Source organism: Poecilia mexicana, unplaced genomic scaffold (genome assembly GCF_051168715.1).
Source record: "Poecilia mexicana isolate PSO_F unplaced genomic scaffold, ASM5116871v1 scaffold_8, whole genome shotgun sequence".
In the NCBI taxonomy this organism is placed as follows: domain Eukaryota; kingdom Metazoa; phylum Chordata; class Actinopteri; order Cyprinodontiformes; family Poeciliidae; genus Poecilia; species Poecilia mexicana.
Window position 1 is genome coordinate 3,599,605 of NW_028263377.1, and position 21,804 is coordinate 3,621,408.

Below are 21,804 nucleotides of genomic sequence, written 5' to 3' on the forward strand. Positions count from 1 at the left end.
GAAACAGGCTGAGCTGTATGATGTAGAAGACCAATATTAGCATTTTGTCACAAGTTTGTATGACATCATGATAGTTAGTAATCCAAAATATGATGTCATACAAACAGTGGTGTCCTCACTGCCACAGGATATTTTACCAGAAGATAAAGAGAATCCATCGCAGAACAGAAACAAACACACAAACAGCCACACGGGGGCGCAAGTCCAGACTCAAATCATTTTTACCATGAAAATGTTGAAGACAGGACAGATCGGGGTTGTGGAGCTTAAACACATAAAACACTGGATATATAAATATACAAAATATACAAAAAGGAAGAACATTACTCAAATCTCAGGGACACGTTCTTTAATTTTTTGTCAGACCTGATGTGTTACTTTGTGAGATCTTTATCCCTATGTCGTAATTTCAAACAGTTTCTGTGTAATAGGCTAGTTCAGGTCTGGCTGTAACCAGGTCTGGGTGTGGCTGCTGACACTGAACCAAGAAAGAATAATAATAATAATGTCAGGACTAATCACAGTAAATTCTTAGTTTCTTTCAAATAAATCACCATTCTAAGCCTGTAAGCATTGTTTGATATTCACATTTATTTGATGGTCAAAATCTCTTGAGCTCTTTATCAAGACCAGTTACTCCAAAGCACTTCACACTACATTCAGTCCTTATTGTGCAAAAAACACAATTAATGTCCAGTGATCTCAACACTGTAGGTATTGTAGAGCAGTCATTTCATTTGGCATGTATATTTTGCAAACGCAAAAGACGCAACATCCAACCCTGTGGTGTTGACTCGTTTTGGAACTACTGTAGTCAGTGGCGCTTTTGCGCCACTGACTACAGTAGTTCCAAAACGAGTGGGTATGCAGCGCATGCAACGCATAGGGGCGCAGCACCATAGGGGGCGCCAAAACCCCGTCTGGAGGGTGCCGATTATGTTTTCCCATTCACATCAGCGCGCCTTACGCTCCTTCACCTCACGCACATAATGAGGTAAATCTAGCGCGAGTTTCACCCTTAACGTATCCTCGCCTAGGGGGCCGGGGGGGAGCGAGCCTATGTTTTCTACGCTGACGTTCCTTCCTTTTTTTTTGGGGGGGGGGGGGGATTTATGTTTTCGCATCCACCTGAATAATGTGCAGTTGCGCCACTGACGGTAGTTAAAAAAACCAGCTGATAGTTCAGAGCCCTGCATTCAGTCATTCATTCAGAGGTTGTCTAGATCCTGTCTAGAAAACACAGAGCTGTTAAACTTTTCCATAACATTAAAAAAAATAATAAAATAAAATAGAGATTTAAAGACAGCAGGATCTCCTTTAGGGGCTTTGTTTAGAACACAAACACAACTAATTGCTAAGTCTAAATAATTAGACAAATTAGTGTATTTATTTATGTGATTTGGTTCAAGATGTCTCATAAAATGTAGTCTTATTAAAAGGTTTTTTTGCTTGTTCTTTTCCAAATGTGTTTTTTAGAGGAGTGGAGGTGTGTTTGGTTGTCTGTGTGGGTCAGCAGAGGGAGGGGCTCTCTGGGGTTCCATTAATTCAGCAGTGAGGCTAATGTGGTGAGACGCGAACAGCGAGCCTCTGTCAGCTCGGTGCGCATCATGCCCTGCAGATCTTAGCGCTTTGTGTTTTACCGTCGGATGTCCAAATATTTTATTTTGAAGTTCTCACGGAAGTTACAGCTATTTCTCGGTCGCATTGACACCGTCGCCGTTCTAAACGTCGACAACGAGCAAGACAACAACAAGACACGCACGAGACCTCCAACCAGCGGGAAGCTTGTCTCCCTGTGTTCAGAGGTAGGAGGGACGGGGGTCTCCGGGGTCTCCGGCCCCAAACAAAGAGCGGCGGGAGACCTGCAGCTCTCACTGCTGCGTTCTGTCCTCTCGGTTGTTTAATGCTCACAGAGCTGGTGGAGCTGTATTGTTGAAGGTGTGATGTATGACTGTACACTGAGGTTATGTTATGAGGTAAATAGTTTCTTTGTTCTCTGGTCAGACTTTGGGTTGTACGCATTTTGAAAGTGGGCGTGTCATTTTTGGTTATATATGACCTCTGAGACCAATTAGAGCCGCGCTCAGCATCTCTCCTATTGTGTTAGGAGTGGGATGCACGCACTGGTTTAAAATATAATTTAATTTGCACACAGACTTGAAGACACCTGATTCCCTGCTTCTTAATTTTGCGTAGTGTCTGTTTCAACCTGGACTGGCTTTGATCAGCTCTGGGATGAATAGCTACTGAAATACTTCAACTGGTCAAACCGCATTGTGAATTGTTGTATGGAGCAAATAGATTCTTTAAAATACATGTTGGGGTTAAAAAACGAACACAAAAAAACGAATCACACCAATGTGATTTGTTTTGTTAATATTTTTACTCTTTAATTTTAAGTCTGTGTTAGTTGGCTGCATGGTGACGCAGCAGTTAGCAGTTTTTTGTTGTTTTTGCAGCTCAGACTTTGCTTTGTCTAAGGAGCATGCATGGCTTCTCTCCAGGTACTGTGGCGTCCTGCTACATCTCAAAAAATGACTGTTGGGTTAATTGGGCTTTTTAAATTGTCCTTATGAGTGAGTGTGTGTACATGGTTGTTTGCATGGTGTATCTCACCTTCCTCCATCCCCAGACCACGCACGACTATGCAGAGACAAGCAGGTGTACACTACGACTGGATGAATGAGACCAAAATGTCAAACTGCTGCTACACAAGTCTAGAATCACTATTATGATGTACATACAAGATTGTGTTTTCATAATTGAGTACATTGTAGGCTTTTCTTTATTTTTTTTTCCTCACAAAAACATAAAGAATTCAGAAATTATCATCTAAATTTTAAAGCATCTGTGAGGACTGTAATTTAGTCCAGGACTGAGCAATATGTTGGATTGAAATCAAACCTATTGAAAGTAGTTCGGCTTGATTTCTGTGATTCCAGCGAACCATTCCTGTCCTGCCAACGATCGCATTGCATCAGCCTAAATGAAAACCTCAGAGTTGAGATGCACACATCAGTTTCCATTACCTAGATTTTAGGTCACATTTACAAAATGATACAATTTTAGTTGATTCCTCTATTTAAGGAATTAAAAAAGACATATTTCAAAAGATACTCTTTAGCCTTCCTTCAATGATTGGTCAGTAGATGGAGTGATCTTTCCAGTCACACTGATCGCTCAGACTCATTCACCGTCACATACACACCAGTCAGAAGGCAACTTGAGGATAAGTGCCTTCTCCAGAGACACATCAACATGTGACAACTTTTCCAATTGCAAAACAATTACTTTACCACTGAGCCAGTCGCCCTCACTGTGAGGGCAGTCACTGAAAAACAGCATGTTGTTTTGACTTTTTTTAAATAAAAATTAAACAGATTAGAGTTGAAATTCCAAACTCTCTTAAGTCTTATTTTAACATTTAGTAAAACATTTCCCCAAAGATTGTAGGTCTTTACTTTAACTCTTTCCACAAAGCTACCAACATGGATTCCAGTCGGCAGTAAAAGGGCGATCCTATTGGATGTAAACACCCCAACATCATCACATCTAAACAGGCTACACATAAACAACACTTCTATCTTACGCTGCAGATTAGGACATCATCTTCTGAATATGTAAAAAATGCTGTAGGAAGTGAAATACTTCCTAAAATCTAAGTTCTAATAATTATGTTCTTTAAAAATATAGAAGCAGAGCAAGTAGAACCAGGCTTGGCTGCTCTCCAAGCCTTTGTACTAACACTTCTTAGTGGGCTGTGCTAACTGTGCCTGTGACATTTGTTTCATGGCTCAGCACAGCAGATGGGTGGCGGTGGGAGATGAATGGAGGCGGCGCTGTGATGAGTGGGTGGGGGCGTGTCTGCATTAATGGCATGGTGGGGGGGAGAACAAGAACAACAATGGCCGACTGTAAGATGAACAAAAGTGAAGAAAACTATATTTGATTTGTTTTCCTTAAGTATGAATAAAGGAAACAGAGTATGGAAACAGTTGTAGTTTTAAAATGTATCCCCTGTCCTGTTGTCATTCATCCTTCTTCAATGTTTTCTGTGTTATCAAGTAATAAATATGGTTTTTATGCTCACAAATTTGTATGCTGAAAAAGCTGATAGATGCAATAATGCCTGACATGTTGGGCACTCAGAGCAGAAACTGCGCTTTCAGGAAAAATGGAGTCAGGTTATTTTTACAATGTAATTCAAACACAGAGCAATTCAGAAACAGATAAAATGAATTAAAAAACTAAATGACAACATTTAAGGCAGTAAAAAGCTAAAGAATGATTGTTCCAGAGCTGAGGGTGATGGAAACTAAACACTGCACAGAGTGAGTATATGTCTGATGACCTGAGGGATCTATATGATTCCTACCTGAGCAGTTACTATGAAATATATAGGAACACCATTCATAATGTTAAAGGGGCAGTACCTGTAAAATCCACTATTTGAGCTTTACATCATGTTATAATGTTATTATCTCATCAAAAACATACCTGGAGTGTTGCGTTGATTCTTTCATGCACAGCTCCTCCCCAGTGCTGCAGTTTTCAAGCTTCAGAGCTTCCACCTCACAGACCAGCCCTCCCTCACTCAGCTCCTTCAGACTAGCCAGCAGCAATTAGCAAATACCTGGTGGAACTGTGCATCTGCTGAACTTACTATAGGAGCTACTTCTACTCTGGTAAAAAAGTTGTTATAGGGTTAATAGAGGAGCCATGTTGCGATGACTTCCTGAAGGCGGAGTGTCAAAAAGAGCAGGAGTTTCTTAAAGAGACAGAGGCCAATTTCAAGGCATTAAATTTGGAAGTAACATTCATTTTAAGTCATATTTGACTTAAAATATGACTTAAGTCATGACAGACTTAAGTCATGACTTAAAATGACTAAAGTTAACAGAAGTTATGTTAACTTCTGTCATTTTTATAACAGAAGTTAACATAACAACTTAATAGGTGTTATGTGTTTTCCAGGCATGATGTGCCTGGAAAACACATAATGCTGTTCCATTAAGTTCACTTGATTAAATTGTGCTATTTTGATCTGTTGCACTAAAGAGAACTAAAGTAAAGCATTCCCCACTTCAAGTTGTCTATCAAATGATGAGTATATTTACCTTCAGGTTCATAAGTTATATGCTCAAGCTAATGTCCTGCTTCAGAAATGTGGATATTATTCTGATGAAGTTAAACTGAACTTGTTTAGATCATTTTGTACCTCACTGCATTTGGAAACAATCTCAGTGAACCTCTCCTTACTCCAGACCTTCACACAGTTCGTAAATCCCCCCAAAAAACAAAAGTTTTACTGAAACTCAGTGTCTTGAACCATGCTTGTGTTTCAGTGTCTTCTCTAAATCTGCTGAGAAACTGGAAGCTGGTGGAGTAAAGAGTGATTCAGCATTGTCAGTCACGCACGCACGCACGCACGCACGCACGCACGCACGCACGCACGCACGCACGCACGCACGCACGCACGCACGCACGCACGCAGACTCTTGAAACTTTATGAGCACCCTTGTTCAAAAACACATCAGTGGAACGGTAGTATGGTGGACTTGTATTATTCTGTACATTTGATGTTATCTTTTAATGATCTTCCTTTTTTAGTACCATAACTGTATGTTGTTATAATTTTAGGTTAATAATTCTGTTTTTTTCCTATTAATACAGATACCAGCTTATCTAATGAGGTATAACTAAAGGTCCCTGTTTACAAAACAAAGTTTTGGCTTTGATTTTTGGCTCAGATTTTTTAGGCAGTTAGGTTGACATCTCGTTTCACCTAAAATTGCTGTTTGGGTCTCGACTGTTTCAGCTTGCTGACACCATCATAAATGCGTTGACGATTATTAAATCTGTGAAGACAAACATGATGATCGTCTTTCAGTTAATCTAGTTTTTCTTCTAGATTGTTATTTTGCCTCCCAGTTTACTCTGCCTAAGATGTTGTATAATCCTCACTGCAGCAATAAGCAGCGATGTGAGTGTGAAAGCTGATGGAGGAGCCGTTGCCATGGCAGCCATGCGATTTCACAGCAGCTTTTCATTACAATGTTAGATGTATAGATCGTCACATGTAAAGAGCACCCTGGTCTGTTCTTACTTAATCAAAATAAGCGTAGCTGAAAGTGTTGTCATGGTGATGTATAGATTAGTTACACCCACATGCCACTCCTTCTCCCCTCTCTCATCAGTCTGTGCCAGACTTCATTCTGGAACAATCGCAGAAGCTCCGCCTTCCTTTGCTGACATCACTCTGTGTGTGTGTGTTTATATGTGTGTGTGTGTGTGTGTGTGTGTGTGTGCATGCGTGCGTGCGTGTGTGTGTGTGTTTGTCATGGTATGGGTTCTTTCTCTGTCTTTGTTGATCTGGATGGAACCAATGAAGAGCTGAATATTGTTTCTAAGAACTTCTGGATGTCTGAAGGTAACGACTTTGACTCATTGTTCTGACAGAACATTGTTGATTTAGTCAGTTTTAAAAAAGTTAAGCTTATTTTTTTCCCAACAATTGAAACCAGAAGTTTACATACACCAAATAAAAAGAAACATCCACATTTTTTCTCACTGTCTGAGCTGCTATTGTGCAGCTCCCAATCATCCTCAGGTACCTGAGGACTTAGCAGCAAGTCCTCAGGTACTAACAGTGAGAACCAACATACTGTTAAAGGAAAACCGTTTATCTGCTGAAATTGTTCTTTGGTTCAGAATGAATAAATAAATGTGTGGTGTACATTTGTATTCAGTTGAAGCTTTGTGGTGCTGCCTTTTGCTGCAGTTGCAGCCCCTGAGTCAGTGAGAAAATAATAAAAACCCTTCATGATGCTGCCTCCACCATGTCTCACTGTGGGAATTTTGGGTCAGTTTTTCACCACATGTACTCTTTTCCATCCATGCCAAAGGATTTTGGGCTCATCTGACCAAAACATTCCAGAACGTTTCTGTTGTTTACTGTGTTTTCTCTACATGATTTGTGGAAAATTGCAAACAGAACTTTCATGGCGTTCTGGAAACATGATCTTTCATCTTGCTACTCTTCTAGAGGTGTGTAGTTTAGTGATTTTCCTGCAGGGAGATTCTGATGTCTGAGCTGTGGATCTCTGCAACTCCTCCAGAGTAACCATGGGCCTCTTGGCTGCTTCTCTGACTAATGTTTATAGATTCCTTTCCGTGTTCAGATGATGAACTGACCAGAGCTGTGTGCTGTTGTAAAACCTGACCCTGCTGTAAACTTCTCCAGATCTGCTTCTGGGTTCCTTGGTCTCCATGACGATGGATGGTCTCTGATGTTCTTTAACAAACCTTGGAAGTCGTCAAAGTGCAGCTGCGTTTACAGTGAGATTAGATCACACACGCATGGACTCTAGTTTTTAATCAGCTGATTTGACGTCAACTAATTCCACTGGATTTGTATTCATTATGGGTGTGTGGGTAATAAAGGGGGCTGAATCTAATGCACCTTGCATGTTTCTGATTGTTGTTAGTAAAAACATATTCTTCCCCCAAACATTTGAGGTATTTGGCTGCATTTGGAGCATATGAATACAGTTCCTATAACTGATGATAAGTTTGTTCTCAGATCTGTCATCTTTTTGCTTAAACTCTGCAGTCATTCCACCACCCTGCTTTCCCTCTCTCTGTCCCTCTCAGATTGACTGAAGTTCTGCCATGCCTGTGGCCTCCACCAGGACAGAGCCTGGTGAGACCTGACACAATTCTTCATGTTCGCAGTTATCACCATAAGATTATTGTTTTTTTTATTTTTTATTTTTTATTTTTTTACAAATCTTTCTTCCTTTCTTCACCTAAAGGCTCTTCTCTCTGCATCAAGTGAATGCAACAATGTCAGACTTTTTTTTTTAATGTAATGTTGAAGTTTGCTGGGATTCTCATCTGCTGAATGTTTGTTTGCGTGTGTGTGTGTGTGTGTGTGTGTGTGTGTGTGTGTGTGTGTGTGTGTGTGTGTGTGTGTGTGTGTGTCAGCTCCCCAGGTGTTGGACGCAATGAGTGACAGCACCACCAGCTCCACCATCGCCAACGACCTTGACCTCATCTACCTCAAAGGCATTATGGAAAGCCCTTTGGTGAGGCATACACTCAAATACGAATGTTTGATGTGGAACTGAGATTGAGAATGAACACATTAGTGTCATTTCCACTGAATTAAACTCCAGCTCACTGTTTGTGGATGTCAGGAGCAGGAGGAGAGCCCCAAGGAGCCGCGGCTGTCGCCAGTGAGGGAGAACAACGTGGAGCTCCTGCAGGAGATCCTCAGGGATCTGGACCCGTTCACGCAGCTCTCCGACACTGCCGCTGAGCTGGCCTGCATACTCACACAGCCTCACTTCCAGGTGTGGAATGTACACAAATGCACCACGCTGCATGTCAGGGCTTTTTAAGCAGGAGCTTTGACCGACTAAAGATAAATTTGAATATCAAACTAGAATTCTATGTTTTTTTCTACCATTTAGTCTTTACTGGAGACTCATGATTCAGTGGCCTCCCAGGCATGCGAGAGCCAGCCTCCAAGCCCGTGTGACTGTGTTGATCATGAACAGGAAGACAGCCAGACGACCAACCCAGCCCTGCCCTCTGATGCCATACGCATGGTTGGGATACGCAAAGTAGCTGGGGAACATCTGGTGAGAACATCACTGCATTATCTCTACTGCCTGTATTCCTGCTGTAAGCTAAAAGTTTCTACTTTCATCAAATCCGCAAACATTAGCTTTTAATTATTTTACCCTGTAAAATATATCTGATCTCATAGTGGATGTATTAAATGTCAACATCTTCCCTCACAACAGCACATCACATGATTAAAATAGTTTAGATGAGTTAGGTGCTTTAATTTTGTGCAGTGAGAAAGTATTTATTCCCTCACTGATTTCTTCTGCTTTTTTTGGTCACACTAAATGTTTCAGATCATCAAACATCTTTTAATATGAGACTAAGTTGAGTTTTGTAAATACCAAAAACATTTTTCATTTGATAATTTCAGTTCTTAAGACTGCAGTATGTAACATTTACAAAATATGTTTGTTTTTATTTATTTTTCTTTTTTCTTTTTTGCTTTACATGATCATGACAGAATAACAGATAATCTGAAAAGATTGAGCTCCTTCTCCCAATGCTACAATTTCTGTCTTTAGAAACGCACCACTCAATAACAACCAATCAGAGCCAGGGGGAGGGTCTTAGTGCTGTCAATCGACTTCCTAAATGTGTTAATAGAGAAACAACTTACCATTACAGGGAAGCCGTTTATCCACCGTCATTAGTGGCCATGCTAACTGACATTATATCAATGTTGATTCAACCATCATCTGTATGTCAACTTGTATGCATATTTGTGTTGATAGTACATTGAATCAGTTATGAATCAATGTTGATCCTACATTATATCAATGTTGAGTCAACCATCATCTGAACATGGATCTGCATCCGGATTTCGGTTGATTCTACATTGAATCAATGTGGTTTCAACACTCATTTGACTGTGGATCTGCATGCATATTTGTGTTGATTCTACATTGAATAAGTTAGGAATCAATGGTGATTCAACCATCATCTGAACGTGGATCTGCATGCAGATTTGTGTTGATTCTACATTGAATCAATGTTGATTCAACACTCATTTGACTGTGGATCTGCATGCATATTTGTGTTGATTCTACATTGAATAAGTTAGGAATCAATGGTGATTCAACCATCATCTGAACGTGGATCTGCATGCAGATTTGTGTTGATTCTACATTGAATCAATGTTGATTCAACACTCATTTGACTATGGATCTGCATGCATATCTGTGTTGATTCTACATTGAATCAGTTAGGAATCAACGTTCATTCAACCATCAGCTGAACGTCGATCTGCATGCAGATTTGTGTTGATTCTACATTGAATCAATGTTGATTCAACACTCATTTGACTGTGGATCTGCATGCATATTTGTGTTGATTCTACATTGAATAAGTTTGGAATCAATGGTGATTCAACCATCATCTGAACGTGGATCTGCATGCAGATTTGTGTTGATTCTACATTGAATCAATGTTGATTCAACACTCATTTGACTGTGGATGTACATGCAGATTTGGGTTGTTTTTATATTGAATGAAAGCTAAGGATTTATGTACATTTTACGTCTGATAGGTCTACATCATAACATGCCACTAAAAGTGTCTTCACTGGTGTTAAACACTGTATTATTGGCAGATGATGGGTAGACTGTGTACAAAAGGTTAAAAATGACAACATGGGTTTGATATAACATTTTATTTAAGAAAAGAGGGACAGATCTTTAAACATATTTGATTCCTTTTTCACTGTCAAAACAACAGTCTGTTGTCCACAGAAGAACAGAGTCCATGAAGTTAAGCTTTGTACTGTATGAAGTAGGGAAACAGTACAAGTTGTGGTAACCCCAGTTTGACTCTGGTTGGTGTCACTTTGATTCCTTGTGATGTTTTCCTCTCGTTCTGGTGCGTAATGAAGCCACTTCTGGACAATTTTGCTGCAGTCCTCAAGAGTCAGCTTTCGGTCAAACTGCAGAGCAACAGCTGAAAAAAATAAAAGTGAGGAAGGTGCCAGTTAGAAATATGATAAACATTTGAAAAGTTCTGAAACACAATGAAAGATTAAACACTGTACTGGTTACAGGTCTGAGAACAAATACAAACCATATAGTTCCCCATGTGCACTCACTGTTAAATTAATATCTTAATCTTTCATTAATATTTATCTTAATGTTTACATATACAACTGCATTTACCCATCAAGCTGCAGTATAGTGTAGGATTTATGATATTGATATTAAATCAATATTTAAAATAAAGGGCTGTTTATCAGAAAACCTAACAATAAAACTCAGGGAGGATCAGGTTTATTTAACACACCAGAGACAAATAAATCGAACAAAAGGTGATTTATAGTGTAGTTGGAAAAATTATAATTTATACAGAATAAACTTCGATCAAATAGCTGGTTCAATCTTCCATCAACTACAAATATTTCCAAATAAGTTGATTAAATTCCTTAAAAAGTGTCTATATGCTATTAAAGATCCCACACAAGTAACAATAGTCCAGTTCAATTTAACCAGTTACCAATCCAAGAATCAACAGACTAAATTAATCATTAGCAGGTTTAGTTCAGTGTTTCACCTGCCTTACATGTTAAGTGTTTCCCTTCTGCCTCACCTGGATTGAATCTGTGGATGATTAACAACCTTCTGCACTTCTTGATGGCTGCAGACGGTCATGTAATCATCCAACTCAGCTGTTCTGGTACAGAGGCTCATTTAAGCACGACCCTAAGCATATCATAATAAAAAGTTAAAAACAAGTGATTACTATCACAACAATTTAAAGCCCACCTGGACCAGCCAGCCTTACACTTCCTTGTCCACCACATGTTCTCCCAGACCAAACAATAGGCCCCGCCCTATTTTAAAAACTCAAATCCCACAAAATCTCGCAGGATTTCATACTTAGGCCTGGAGTGGTGGGTAGGATGAAAATAATACAAAAGGAGACATGACCTCAATTATTAAAAATATCCGTTTTGCCCCAAAATAACCAGGATTACTATGGGCACAAAACAATGCCCTTATTTTTCAATAAACACATTTAAGATCAAAGTAATATTGAAAAACTTACCATAAAAGTCCTCAGCGGAGAATTCAATTCAGAAGCCGGTAGCAAACAAGCCAGCAGCAAAGTGGCTGTTTGGTTGGGACAAACCACAAGTGTAAAATTGGGGAGGTGGACTGTACAACTCCTAGTACAGACTTGTAGATGTTTTTGTGTCAACACATTATGCACAGTCAGTAATAATATTTACAGACAAGTAAGAAAATGTACAGAAAGGAATCACAACCCACTGTTCTCAACATGTAGTGCTTAATTTGAAACATGATTAACCCCCACCTAGTAATAAAATGTTCTGACCCAGAGCTCAAGGAGGGGGAGGGAAGAAGGAATGAGAGGGGGTAAAGAGGAGAAGGTTGGGAGGAGCGGCTGGGTGGGGGAGGTTTGGGAGGAAGTAGGGGGAGATTAGGAGGTGATGAGGGATCCAACAAACTGCTCAGATTGCACACAACGGTAAATCAACATTGAATTATAGTTACATTGGTTACTCCAGCCAAGTAACCAATGTTGAAACTGTGTCATTGAGTCAATGTTGTTTTGTGGTTGAAATCTAATGAATGAAATGCTAATGTCTGATCAACGACTGATCAATGTTGAATCAATGTTGAATCAATGTCAGCTCTTTTGCCACACCCCTTCCCCTCCACTCCTCCTCATCAGAGCTCTGGGTCAGAGCATTTTATTAGTGAGTGGGGGGTATTACATTCTAAATTAACCTCTGTAAAGGATAGTGGGTGAAGATTCATTTCTGTACATTTTCTTTCTTTTTCATAAAAAAGTCCTACTGACCATTTGTGTGTGATATATTGACACAAAAACATCTACAACTTACTACAAGGAGTGGAGCAGTCCACCCCCACCATTTACATGAGTGGGATGTCCCAAACACACAGCCACTTTGCTGTTGGCTTGTTGGCAAAAGATGTTAATTCAATGTTGAATTGCCATCATGTGCAATCTGGGCAGGCGCAGAACTATGGGGGGGGGGGGGGGGCTTAAATATGTGATTATAGACTGAGAAAGTCTACCGCCTGTTGAGAAAGGTCTATTTAATGTTAAAGTTACTTTCCCTCAATGGAATATATACTAGTCAGTCCCAGTGACCGTTTCACTCACGGTTTAGCCGATGTGTTTCCTGGGTAAAGATCAACCAAAAAACGCAGACCAACCTCCCCGCCCCTCGCTCAACAGTTTCTGGTAGCGCAGGCGATAAACATCAGGGGCCTGGTGATTCGTTAGGGGTCCGGTAATTAGCCCCGCCCCCTGGCCCAACGCTGACTTGTTCCGCTAGTGAATCTGGGTACAGAACGGAATCACAACTCAGTGTTGTCAACACATAGTTAAAACGTGATTAACCCTCACCTAAAAGGGGTTGTGCTGTGGTGGCGCAGGGGTTAAGCACAAACCACAATCAACACAGCTGTCACAGGTTCAATTCCTGACCTTGGCAACCTTTGCTGCATTACCCCCCTTCTCTCATTACCCACCTTCCTGTCAATTAACTATCAAATAAAGGCCACTAGCCAAAACAATCTTTTAAAATGTGAAAAATGAAAAACCCTCACTTAAAATTAACGTTGTTTCACCCGATTGAGGGGTAGATGGGCCCAGGTGGGGGGAAAGAGGTGTGTGTGTGTTTTTGGCGGGTGGAGGGAAGGGGGTTGGGCGTTTGAATGGCAGGCGGTGGTGAGGGGTGCAAAAAACACCTGAACACTTTGATTACTAGTTTTTCCCCAAACCTTATCCTCAAGGCAAACTGACCTGCATGCTTTCAGTTCAGCAAAACCTTGTTAATCAAATGTTAATTAATATCATGTGTGCTGAATTAGGGAAATGGCTAAAACTTGCAGGGCAGTGTGCCTGGTGCCGGTGCTGAAAAACACTGGATTCGATGTGGCATTTCAATCAATGAATGTTAATTGGCTAGAATTGAATGGTTGTTTGATGGTTGATCCAGCTTCTGTCGTTGACCTGAAACCATACATGCAGCCTTTGTGATCATAATTCAACATTAAATTAACATCGTGTGCTATCTGGGTAGTTCTTCCCCAAACCTTGACGTCAATCAAACTGACCTGCGTTTTTTCAGTTCAGCAAAACCCCGTTAATCAGACGTCAATTAATATCATGTGTGTTGAATTAGGGAAATGCCTAAAACTTGTAGGGCCTGGAGGACCAGTGCTGAAACACACTGGATTCGACGTTGGCATTTCATTTATTTGATGTCGACCACAAAACAACATTGATTCAATGACACAGTTTCAACATTAGTTAATTGGCTAGAATTGAATGGTTGTTTTATAGTTGATCCACCATCAGTTGTCGACCTCAACCAAACATGCAACCTTTGTGATGATAATTCAACGTTGAATTAACATATTTTCCAACAAGCCAACAGCGAAGCAGTTGTGTTTGGGACATCCCACTCATGTAAACGGTGGGGGTGGACCCCTCCACTCCTTGTAGTAAGTTGTAGATGTTTTTGTGTCAATATCACACACACACACAGTCAGTGAGAATTGTTATGAACAAGTAAGAAAATGTACAGAAAGGAATCACCACCGACTATCCTCTGCAGTGGTTAATTTAAATGTGATAACCCCCGCTCAGTAATAAAATGCTCTGACCCAGAGCGCTGATGAGGAGGAGAGGAGGGGAAGGGGTGCGGCAATACATCTGACATTGATTCAATATTGATCAGATGTTGATCAGACATCAACATTTCAGTCATTAGATTTCAACCACAAAACAACATTGATTCAATGACACAGTTTCAACATTGGTTACTTGGCTAGAGGTGGATGGTTGTTTGATGGTTGATCCACCGTCATTTGTCGTCTTCAACCAAAAATCAACCATTAATCAGACTTCGGCATTTCAGTGATCAGATTTCAACCACAAAACAACGTTGATTCAATGTCACAGTTTCAACGGTTTGATTGGATGGTTGTTTGATGGTTGATCCACCGTCATTTGTCGACTTCAACCAAAAATCAACGATTCTAACTATTTTTCAACGTTGATTTAACATCATGTGCTATCTGGGATTATACTGCAGCTATAAAGGAGAAAAAGTTTCCAAACCGACCTATATCCTTGCGTAATTAGAAATATATTTCCACTAATTGTTGAATCATGAATTTACTGTCTAACCATCGGCTTTTTGAAAAGATGAGGTGAAGTTCACAAGCAACACCCAGACATGACACTGCCAGATTACACCTTTCTAAATAAAGCAGTCCTTCTTATAGAAAATGCATCTAGAACTTCCACCAGGTGTCTTAGCTCTTACATAGTTTAGCTGAGTGGTTGTGTCCTGCTCCAATCACGTTCCAGAGACGATGGCAAGGTTGATTCACTCCTGGATCTTTAGCAACACATCTCCTAACAGAGTCATAGTTTTATCATTTGTTGGTTGTTGTTCTTTAAGCATTTTCTGGATTCACTCACAGTTTTTGCTTGTTGTTTCAGGGTGTGACGTTCAAAGTGGAAGGTGGAGAGCTGGTGATCGCCCGCATCCTCCACGGAGGGATTATAGACCAGCAAGGCCTCCTGCATGTTGGAGACATCATCAAAGAGGCATTTATCCCATTTCTCCCTTCCCCTAGGTTCTCAATCTGAGCTCTTAGACTATAATCTACATCAGTGTTTTTCAAAGTAAAGGAACTTTCTGAGGTTAGGGGCACCTCAGAAAGTTTGAGCAAAGATGATTAAAAAAAAAGAAAAATTTTAAACAAATGATCTAACTACATTTTTAAAGATAAAATTTTAATTATATATATATATCATCTTTTTAAAAATCATTGTTATAAAGAATAATAAAATAACTTACTCAAATGTTATCTGCCATTATCATTTTTATGATTGGTTGCCAAATGTATCCCAATGTTTTGCTCCTCAAACTAGCGAGAAAGGGAAAAGCTGGACACTGCTGTAAAAAATCCCTAAGAACTCATGGCCAACTAAAACCAGAAAATATGAGGCAGCATTAATTCTAAATAAATGTAAAAAAGTTTGTAATCTGAATAAAAGTGAGGAAAAAAACACATTTTAAGTCAGGATTAGCTTCTCTGGTCAAGTTTATATATCCAAACAGGGAATGTGACTTTGGTTCCACTTTGGTTTCTGTACAAATATTTTAAACATAAGTGAGAAATTAAATAATAAAGTCATATGGAAAATATTATTTATATTACAAACATCACAAGAAATAAAATAAATGGTTGCTAATAGAGTTGCTAATGAGAGGTTGCCATCATCCCATATTTAATAGACATACATTTATTGCCTGTAAAGTTGGGGTGTAAAGATGTTGTACCATCTGTGCTAATTGCTCATAAAAATCGAATGATTTTTGTCTTTGCTTTAAAATAGGAAAGCCATGTTGTGACTGCTCTCTCTTCTTCTCACACAGTGTGACATCACCTCTGCTCCTGATTTAAATATTTGACGCCTCGCTGAAGGATGGTTTAAAAATATGATGAATGCTGTTTTTATATCTTGGCCCTTAATGAGAACTCAGAGTCTGTTAAAAATCAGCATGGATAAGTGAAAAATGTTAATGTAGCAAGATTAGCTCCAAAGTTGTGATTCACTTCAATTTAAATTTATTTCATCAAGGACAGCACATTAAGCAATGTCGGATGTGAAAAACAGAGCAACCATTGTTTTGTACATAGATTTTCTAGTCACAGGTTGATATGCAAACCAAATCCTCAGTTAGATCTTTATTAAAAGACAGTTAAATTAAAGATTCTTGTCTTTAATTGTCTTGTCTGTGTGCGTGTCTGTGGAACTGATCCAGATATTGATATTGGATCAGTTCCTCAGACGCGCACACACACACACACACACACACACACACCCCCACACACACACACACACACACACACACACAAACACACACAGAACCCTATGCTGAATTCTGTTACTCTAAACAAGAAAAACATGAAAATGTATATTAGAAAAAGCTCATACTCCACAACAAATTAGGTTGGTATACATCAGTGTTGCATTGTTGTTATTGGTACACTGAGCTTTTTTATTTCATTCTGTGCAACAGTTAAAACACCTAACAGCTTCATCGTAGAGAAGAGCTTTGTGAATAATTAATTTGAACAGACTGTTCTTGTGTTCTGACAGGTGAACGGGCGAGATGTGAGCCAGGACCCCAGGGTGCTGCTGGAGGAGCTGCAAGCAGCCAGTGGCATTGTGGTTCTGAAGATCCTGCCCAGCTACCATGAGACCATTCCACCAAGACAGGTGACACATGCTAACACCACCTCCTGCTGGAAGCTCTTCTGAAGTTTATTTGTGATTTTTGTCATCCAGAATGAACATGGTGCCTGTTGAACCAATGTGTTGGGGAAACCATTACGTAAAGCCTCCTGTTTGTTTCAATTTGTCCAGGTGTTTTTCAAGTGTCACTATGACTATGACCCAGCCAATGACACCCTGATTCCTTGTAAGGAAGCAGGCTTAAGGTTTGAGACAGGAGACATCCTTCAGATAGTCAATCAAGATGATGTCAACTGGTGGCAGGTAAGAGATTTACACACAAAACAGTTGTAGCATGTAGGATTTATCTGCTCAGGCTATACAGACTAGAGATGCACCAATCCAGATATTGGTATTGGATTGGTTCCAATTTTGAAAATCTTCTAGAATGGGTATCGGTCACAATGAACCCAATCCATGAGGGCAGATCTATTTAGTCTAATTCTATACTTTATGCTCTAAGCGATGTCGTGTTTTATTATTTATTTTACATTTTGTTTAGAATTCCTAATTGCACTTTCTGATTCAATCAAATTCAGTTTATTATTCAAATTGAACAAAAGTTTTTAATCTAACAAAACCCAGCAGATTGTATGGTGGCATTGAGTTGAGGTATTCACTCTTCACGGAAGAGAACATAGTCTATAGACAAAACGCTTGTGTTGTCGTTGACTTCACAGCAATCCCTCATACTGAGCATGCACGTAGCAACAGTGGAGAGAAAAAACTCCATTATAACAGGAAGAGACTTCCAACAGAACCAGAACCGACTGGGGGTTTGAGAAAACAGAGCAGAGAAACAGCAGCAGTACTTTCTACTCAGCTAAATTTTAGTTCAGTGTGATTCTATTTAACGTCCTAATTTTCCTTTCTCTTTTTTACTACAAAATTAAATTTGCTTCAGTATCTTTCATAGGAGCTTGGAACTTTCCAGTCTTTGTTTTAAACACTAATATTTTGAACACTGCTGTGTGGCTGCGCATGGTGTTCAGGCCCGACATGTGGAGGGTGGAAGTGCAGGGCTGATTCCCAGTCAGATGTTGGAGGAGAAAAGAAAAGCTTTTGTGAAGAAGGATGTGGAGTTGGCACCTGCAGGTATGTGGACTGAAAGAACAAAACGCTGATTGAAACTCCAGGGATTTGCTGCCATCTGCTGGTAAATTTCCACGTCTGTCCAGTCATATTCAATAAGTTAGAATATTTTGAAAAGTTAATTTATTTCAGTGACATCTTTAACTAAGTAAAAGATGTTATGTTGATTAATTAATAATGAACTGATGTCCTCAAGCTTTGTTTCTGTTAGTTATGATTTTCCGCTTCCAGCCAATGAAAACACACTTAGGATGAGAATATTAAATCAGATCAATGCAGAAACATTTTAAATCAGAAATATGGGCTTAATGAAAATATGTTTAATACCTGCTTAGAGGTTGTTATTTTCATTCCAACACAGATTCTGATTTTTTTTGTATATGACTGCCTGAAATGGCAGCTGAATAGATCCACCACCAAGTCTTTGGAGACGATTCAGTTAGCTAATGCCAAAATCTTTTTGCAAAAACAACTCCTTAAATAGTATTTCCGCTCTTACACTGGCTACACTAAAATTATTTTATTATGGTGTGACAGGAAATCTTTGCACTGGTCTTGGAGTGAAGAAGAAGAAGAAGATGATGTATGTGACCACAAAAAATGCAGGTAAACGTCTGATTTCACTGTTTTTACTTCTGAAAATGTACATTTCTTCCAGAGTCCTCCTGAAATGTTCCTCTTTATTAACCTTCTCACCTCCTTTCCTTTAACCATTCATCTCATTCATAGAGTTTGACAGACATGAAATCCTGCTGTATGAGGAGGTGGCCAAGGTTCCACCATTCAAAAGAAAAACTCTGGTTTTAATTGGAGCTCAGGGCGTTGGGAGGCGGAGACTAAAGGCCAAGCTGCTGCTGCGGGACCCGCAGCTCTTCGGCACCACCATCCCATGTAGGAAACTCGATGGCTTTCAGTGATTCAGTTGTTTGACTCGAAGCTCAGTGAACACTTTAAGATTTCTTTCATGTTTAATGAGTATGCTTCCTCTACAGATCTTGAAATAACTCTGTTTTTGTGTGTATCCAGACACCTCCAGGAAGCCTAAAAAGGGAGAACGTGAGAGTCGGATGTACGCTTTCACAAGCCGCAACAAGATGGAGGCTGACATCAAGAATGGCCGTTATCTTGAATATGGAGAATATGAAGGCAACTTGTATGGTTTAAAGATTGACTCCATCCACGAGGTGGTTGAGGCGGGACGAGTCTGCATCCTGGATGCCAACCCACAGGTTTGTAGACACGTTCACCTTATCCTTGGGATTTTGATACCATTAAAGATTTGATAAAAACATACTTTTTACATTCTTGATAAATGTGTCAGAGATACTGACACTTTGTCGTGTCAGCATCTCTCGTCATATTTATCTGACCTTAAAATTTGTTTTTGGATCTGAAACATTTAAGTGTAATTAAACTACAAGAACACCTAACAGAAGGACAGAAAACCCAACGAGAAGCTCAGGTCTTAACTCTTCTGGCTTCTCATGTGGTTCATGAGACAGATAATCTGTGAAAAAAAAATCCTCTGCCTTCTCCCAGTGATAGCTCCAGAAATACACAGTTCAGACAGAAAAAAACAATCAGAGCCAAGAAGAGGATTTTAGTGCTGTCAATCATTCTGATGTATGTGCTCCTCTTGCCCAGCCCCTTGCTCTATGCTACAACTAGACACTGAAAAGACAAAAAGCAGTTTTCAGTGTTAGTAAAGACAAAAAAACTAATCTATGGAGCCTATAAGGAGCCTGGGGAATTTTTCTTTTTTCTTTTGCATTGTCTATCAATACATACATTCTGCTATATTTTGTTATAGTGATAACAAGTATAAAATTGATATTTTTTTATCAGTTTTTATGTACACCTTTAATGAACCTGTATAACCATGTTCATACATTCTTAACTCTTTGGTGCAGAAAACTGTCAGATGGCGATATTATTACCCCATGAAAATAACTTAAAAATAGTTCAAATAGTTTGGATGTTCTTTTTCTTCCTTTCATTCTTACTTCCATGAAGTTTTTGTCATCTTTATGTCTTAGAGTTGGGAGAGAAAACTCATGTTTGACATATTTTGCCTCTGGCATTTTGCACATAAGTTTGTGGTGCATTTATATCTTAAATAAAAATATATACAACTTCAGATGTCTCACAAACGAGATATTAACATATATGGAAAAACCTTGCAAAACCTTTTGTTGAAGCAGAAAGACTTTCATTATTCAACATTCTTGCATGAAGTGACTAGTAAATACATTATTGCGATGGAATGCAAAAGAAAAATGTTCCCCTATGTCTTCTATGGGGCTTCATACTAAACCAACCTGGTCCTGTTGGAAAACATGACCGCCCCCCCTCTTAAATCAGGCATTAATGGGAACGGGGAGGAACTGAGTTAGATTTTACTATCAAACTCCAGACCACCACACTGAGATCCATTACCCTCAAATAGAGAAATTTAAGAGAGAAAACATAGACCAATGATCAAGCCCTCCAGGAGCGGTCAGCCTATCAAAGTCACTTTTGTAAATTGTTGTGGTAGGCTATCAGCACCAGGCTGGTGGAAATAACAGGTTCCATGACCATAATGACGGACAGAGAAACTTTCTGACTGTAAGATCTGTGACGTGTTTCATGAACTCCTTTTTCAGCTCTTTCAGTTTTTCATCATGAACTCTAAGATATGCTCTCTAAAGCACAGGAAAAGTGTTAACTTTCATACAGTGTTAAAGTTAAAATCTAATGTGTCCATTTACTCTGCATGTTGCTTCTAGTCTCTCAAAGTGCTGCGGACGTCGGAGTTCTTGCCCTACGTGGTTTTCCTGCAGTCTCCTGATTTTGAGGTGCTCAAGGCGATGAATCACTCGGCTGTAGAGGCCGGAGTGGTCACAAAGGCCCTGACAGTATGAGCAAAATGAACCTTTTCTCTTCTTATAAAGCACTGAAAGATTTGTGTCACAGAAGTGTGCAGAGAGCCAATCTGTGTGTTCTGTGTTGCAGGACGAAGAGCTGCAGAGGACATGTGACGAGAGTGCTAAAATCCAGGCCGCCTTTGGTCACTTCTTCGACCTCACCATCGTCAATGAGAACCTTGATGAGACTTATCGCACCGTCAAAGCAGCTCTGGAAACAGTTTCCAAAAACCCACAGTGGGTCCCGGTCACGTGGGTGTTCTAAGACCTGAGAACTCTGCCCACGTTTCAGTTCTCAAGACTCATGTTTTCATCAGTTTCAACAGACATCTGGCATAGCATAGATCAGACATCCTGGACCAAATGCACCTGGACCACAGCAGGAACTGTGTGTGTAAAGTTTGTGTAGAATAAAATGTCACAATGTGAGGACTCAGCATCCTTTGGTACCATTCCTTTTGCAGAACTTAGTGTGTTGGGTGGTAAAGGCCCGACTGGCTTGAGGTGCACTAAAGTCTCAAAAAGTTGTTGGATGATTTGAAGTCTTCTCAGTAAGACTCTGTGCATGCACATGCATGCGTCTGTAACCCTGAGGACTTCAGAACTTTCTATTTTTACATTTTACTTGCAATCTTCAGACATAAGCTTTACATATCATAAAGGAGGTCAGACCTTTTGGAGTCAAACTGTGCCAAGAGATTCATTTCAGCCAGAAAACGGAAAATGTGCCAAGAGATTCATTTCAGCCAGAAAACAGACCCTGCCAATTAATATCAAATATTTTTCTACTTTCTGTTAACGTACAAATTGCTTGGACAGTCAGAAACGATAATGTACCAAACTAACTCGACCTTATTTAAACCATGTGTTGCTC

At 39.7% G+C, this 21,804-nt stretch overlaps 1 protein-coding gene and 1 long non-coding RNA gene across 3 annotated transcripts; one reads left to right on the forward strand and one right to left on the reverse strand.

Moving 5' to 3' along the window:
* The first annotated feature begins 1,526 nt into the window (after window positions 1-1,526).
* Window positions 1,527-21,369, forward strand: mpp2a (MAGUK p55 scaffold protein 2a). 2 transcript variants are annotated; one of them, XM_014973956.2, is made up of 14 exons: window positions 1,527-1,805; window positions 7,654-7,702; window positions 7,987-8,087; window positions 8,199-8,354; window positions 8,475-8,645; window positions 15,127-15,234; window positions 16,798-16,917; window positions 17,065-17,196; window positions 17,925-18,027; window positions 18,562-18,630; window positions 18,754-18,915; window positions 19,051-19,253; window positions 20,793-20,921; window positions 21,019-21,369. In XM_014973956.2, exons 2-14 carry the CDS (start codon window positions 7,672-7,674, stop codon window positions 21,193-21,195), a joined length of 1,662 nt encoding a protein of 553 aa, XP_014829442.1. In that variant the 5' UTR covers window positions 1,527-1,805; window positions 7,654-7,671; the 3' UTR covers window positions 21,196-21,369. The 2 variants fall into 2 exon arrangements, with proteins under 2 accessions (XP_014829442.1, XP_087864157.1); XM_088008031.1 differs by lacking the exon at window positions 1,527-1,805 and having other exon boundaries at window positions 7,655-8,087.
* LOC148157896 (uncharacterized) lies at window positions 10,270-12,191 on the reverse strand. The gene is made up of 2 exons (XR_015764065.1): window positions 11,206-12,191; window positions 10,270-10,566 (listed from the first exon to the last, which is right to left on the reverse strand). It is a non-coding gene; the product is annotated as an uncharacterized LOC148157896 (long non-coding RNA).
* Window positions 21,370-21,804: the final 435 nt, after the last annotated feature.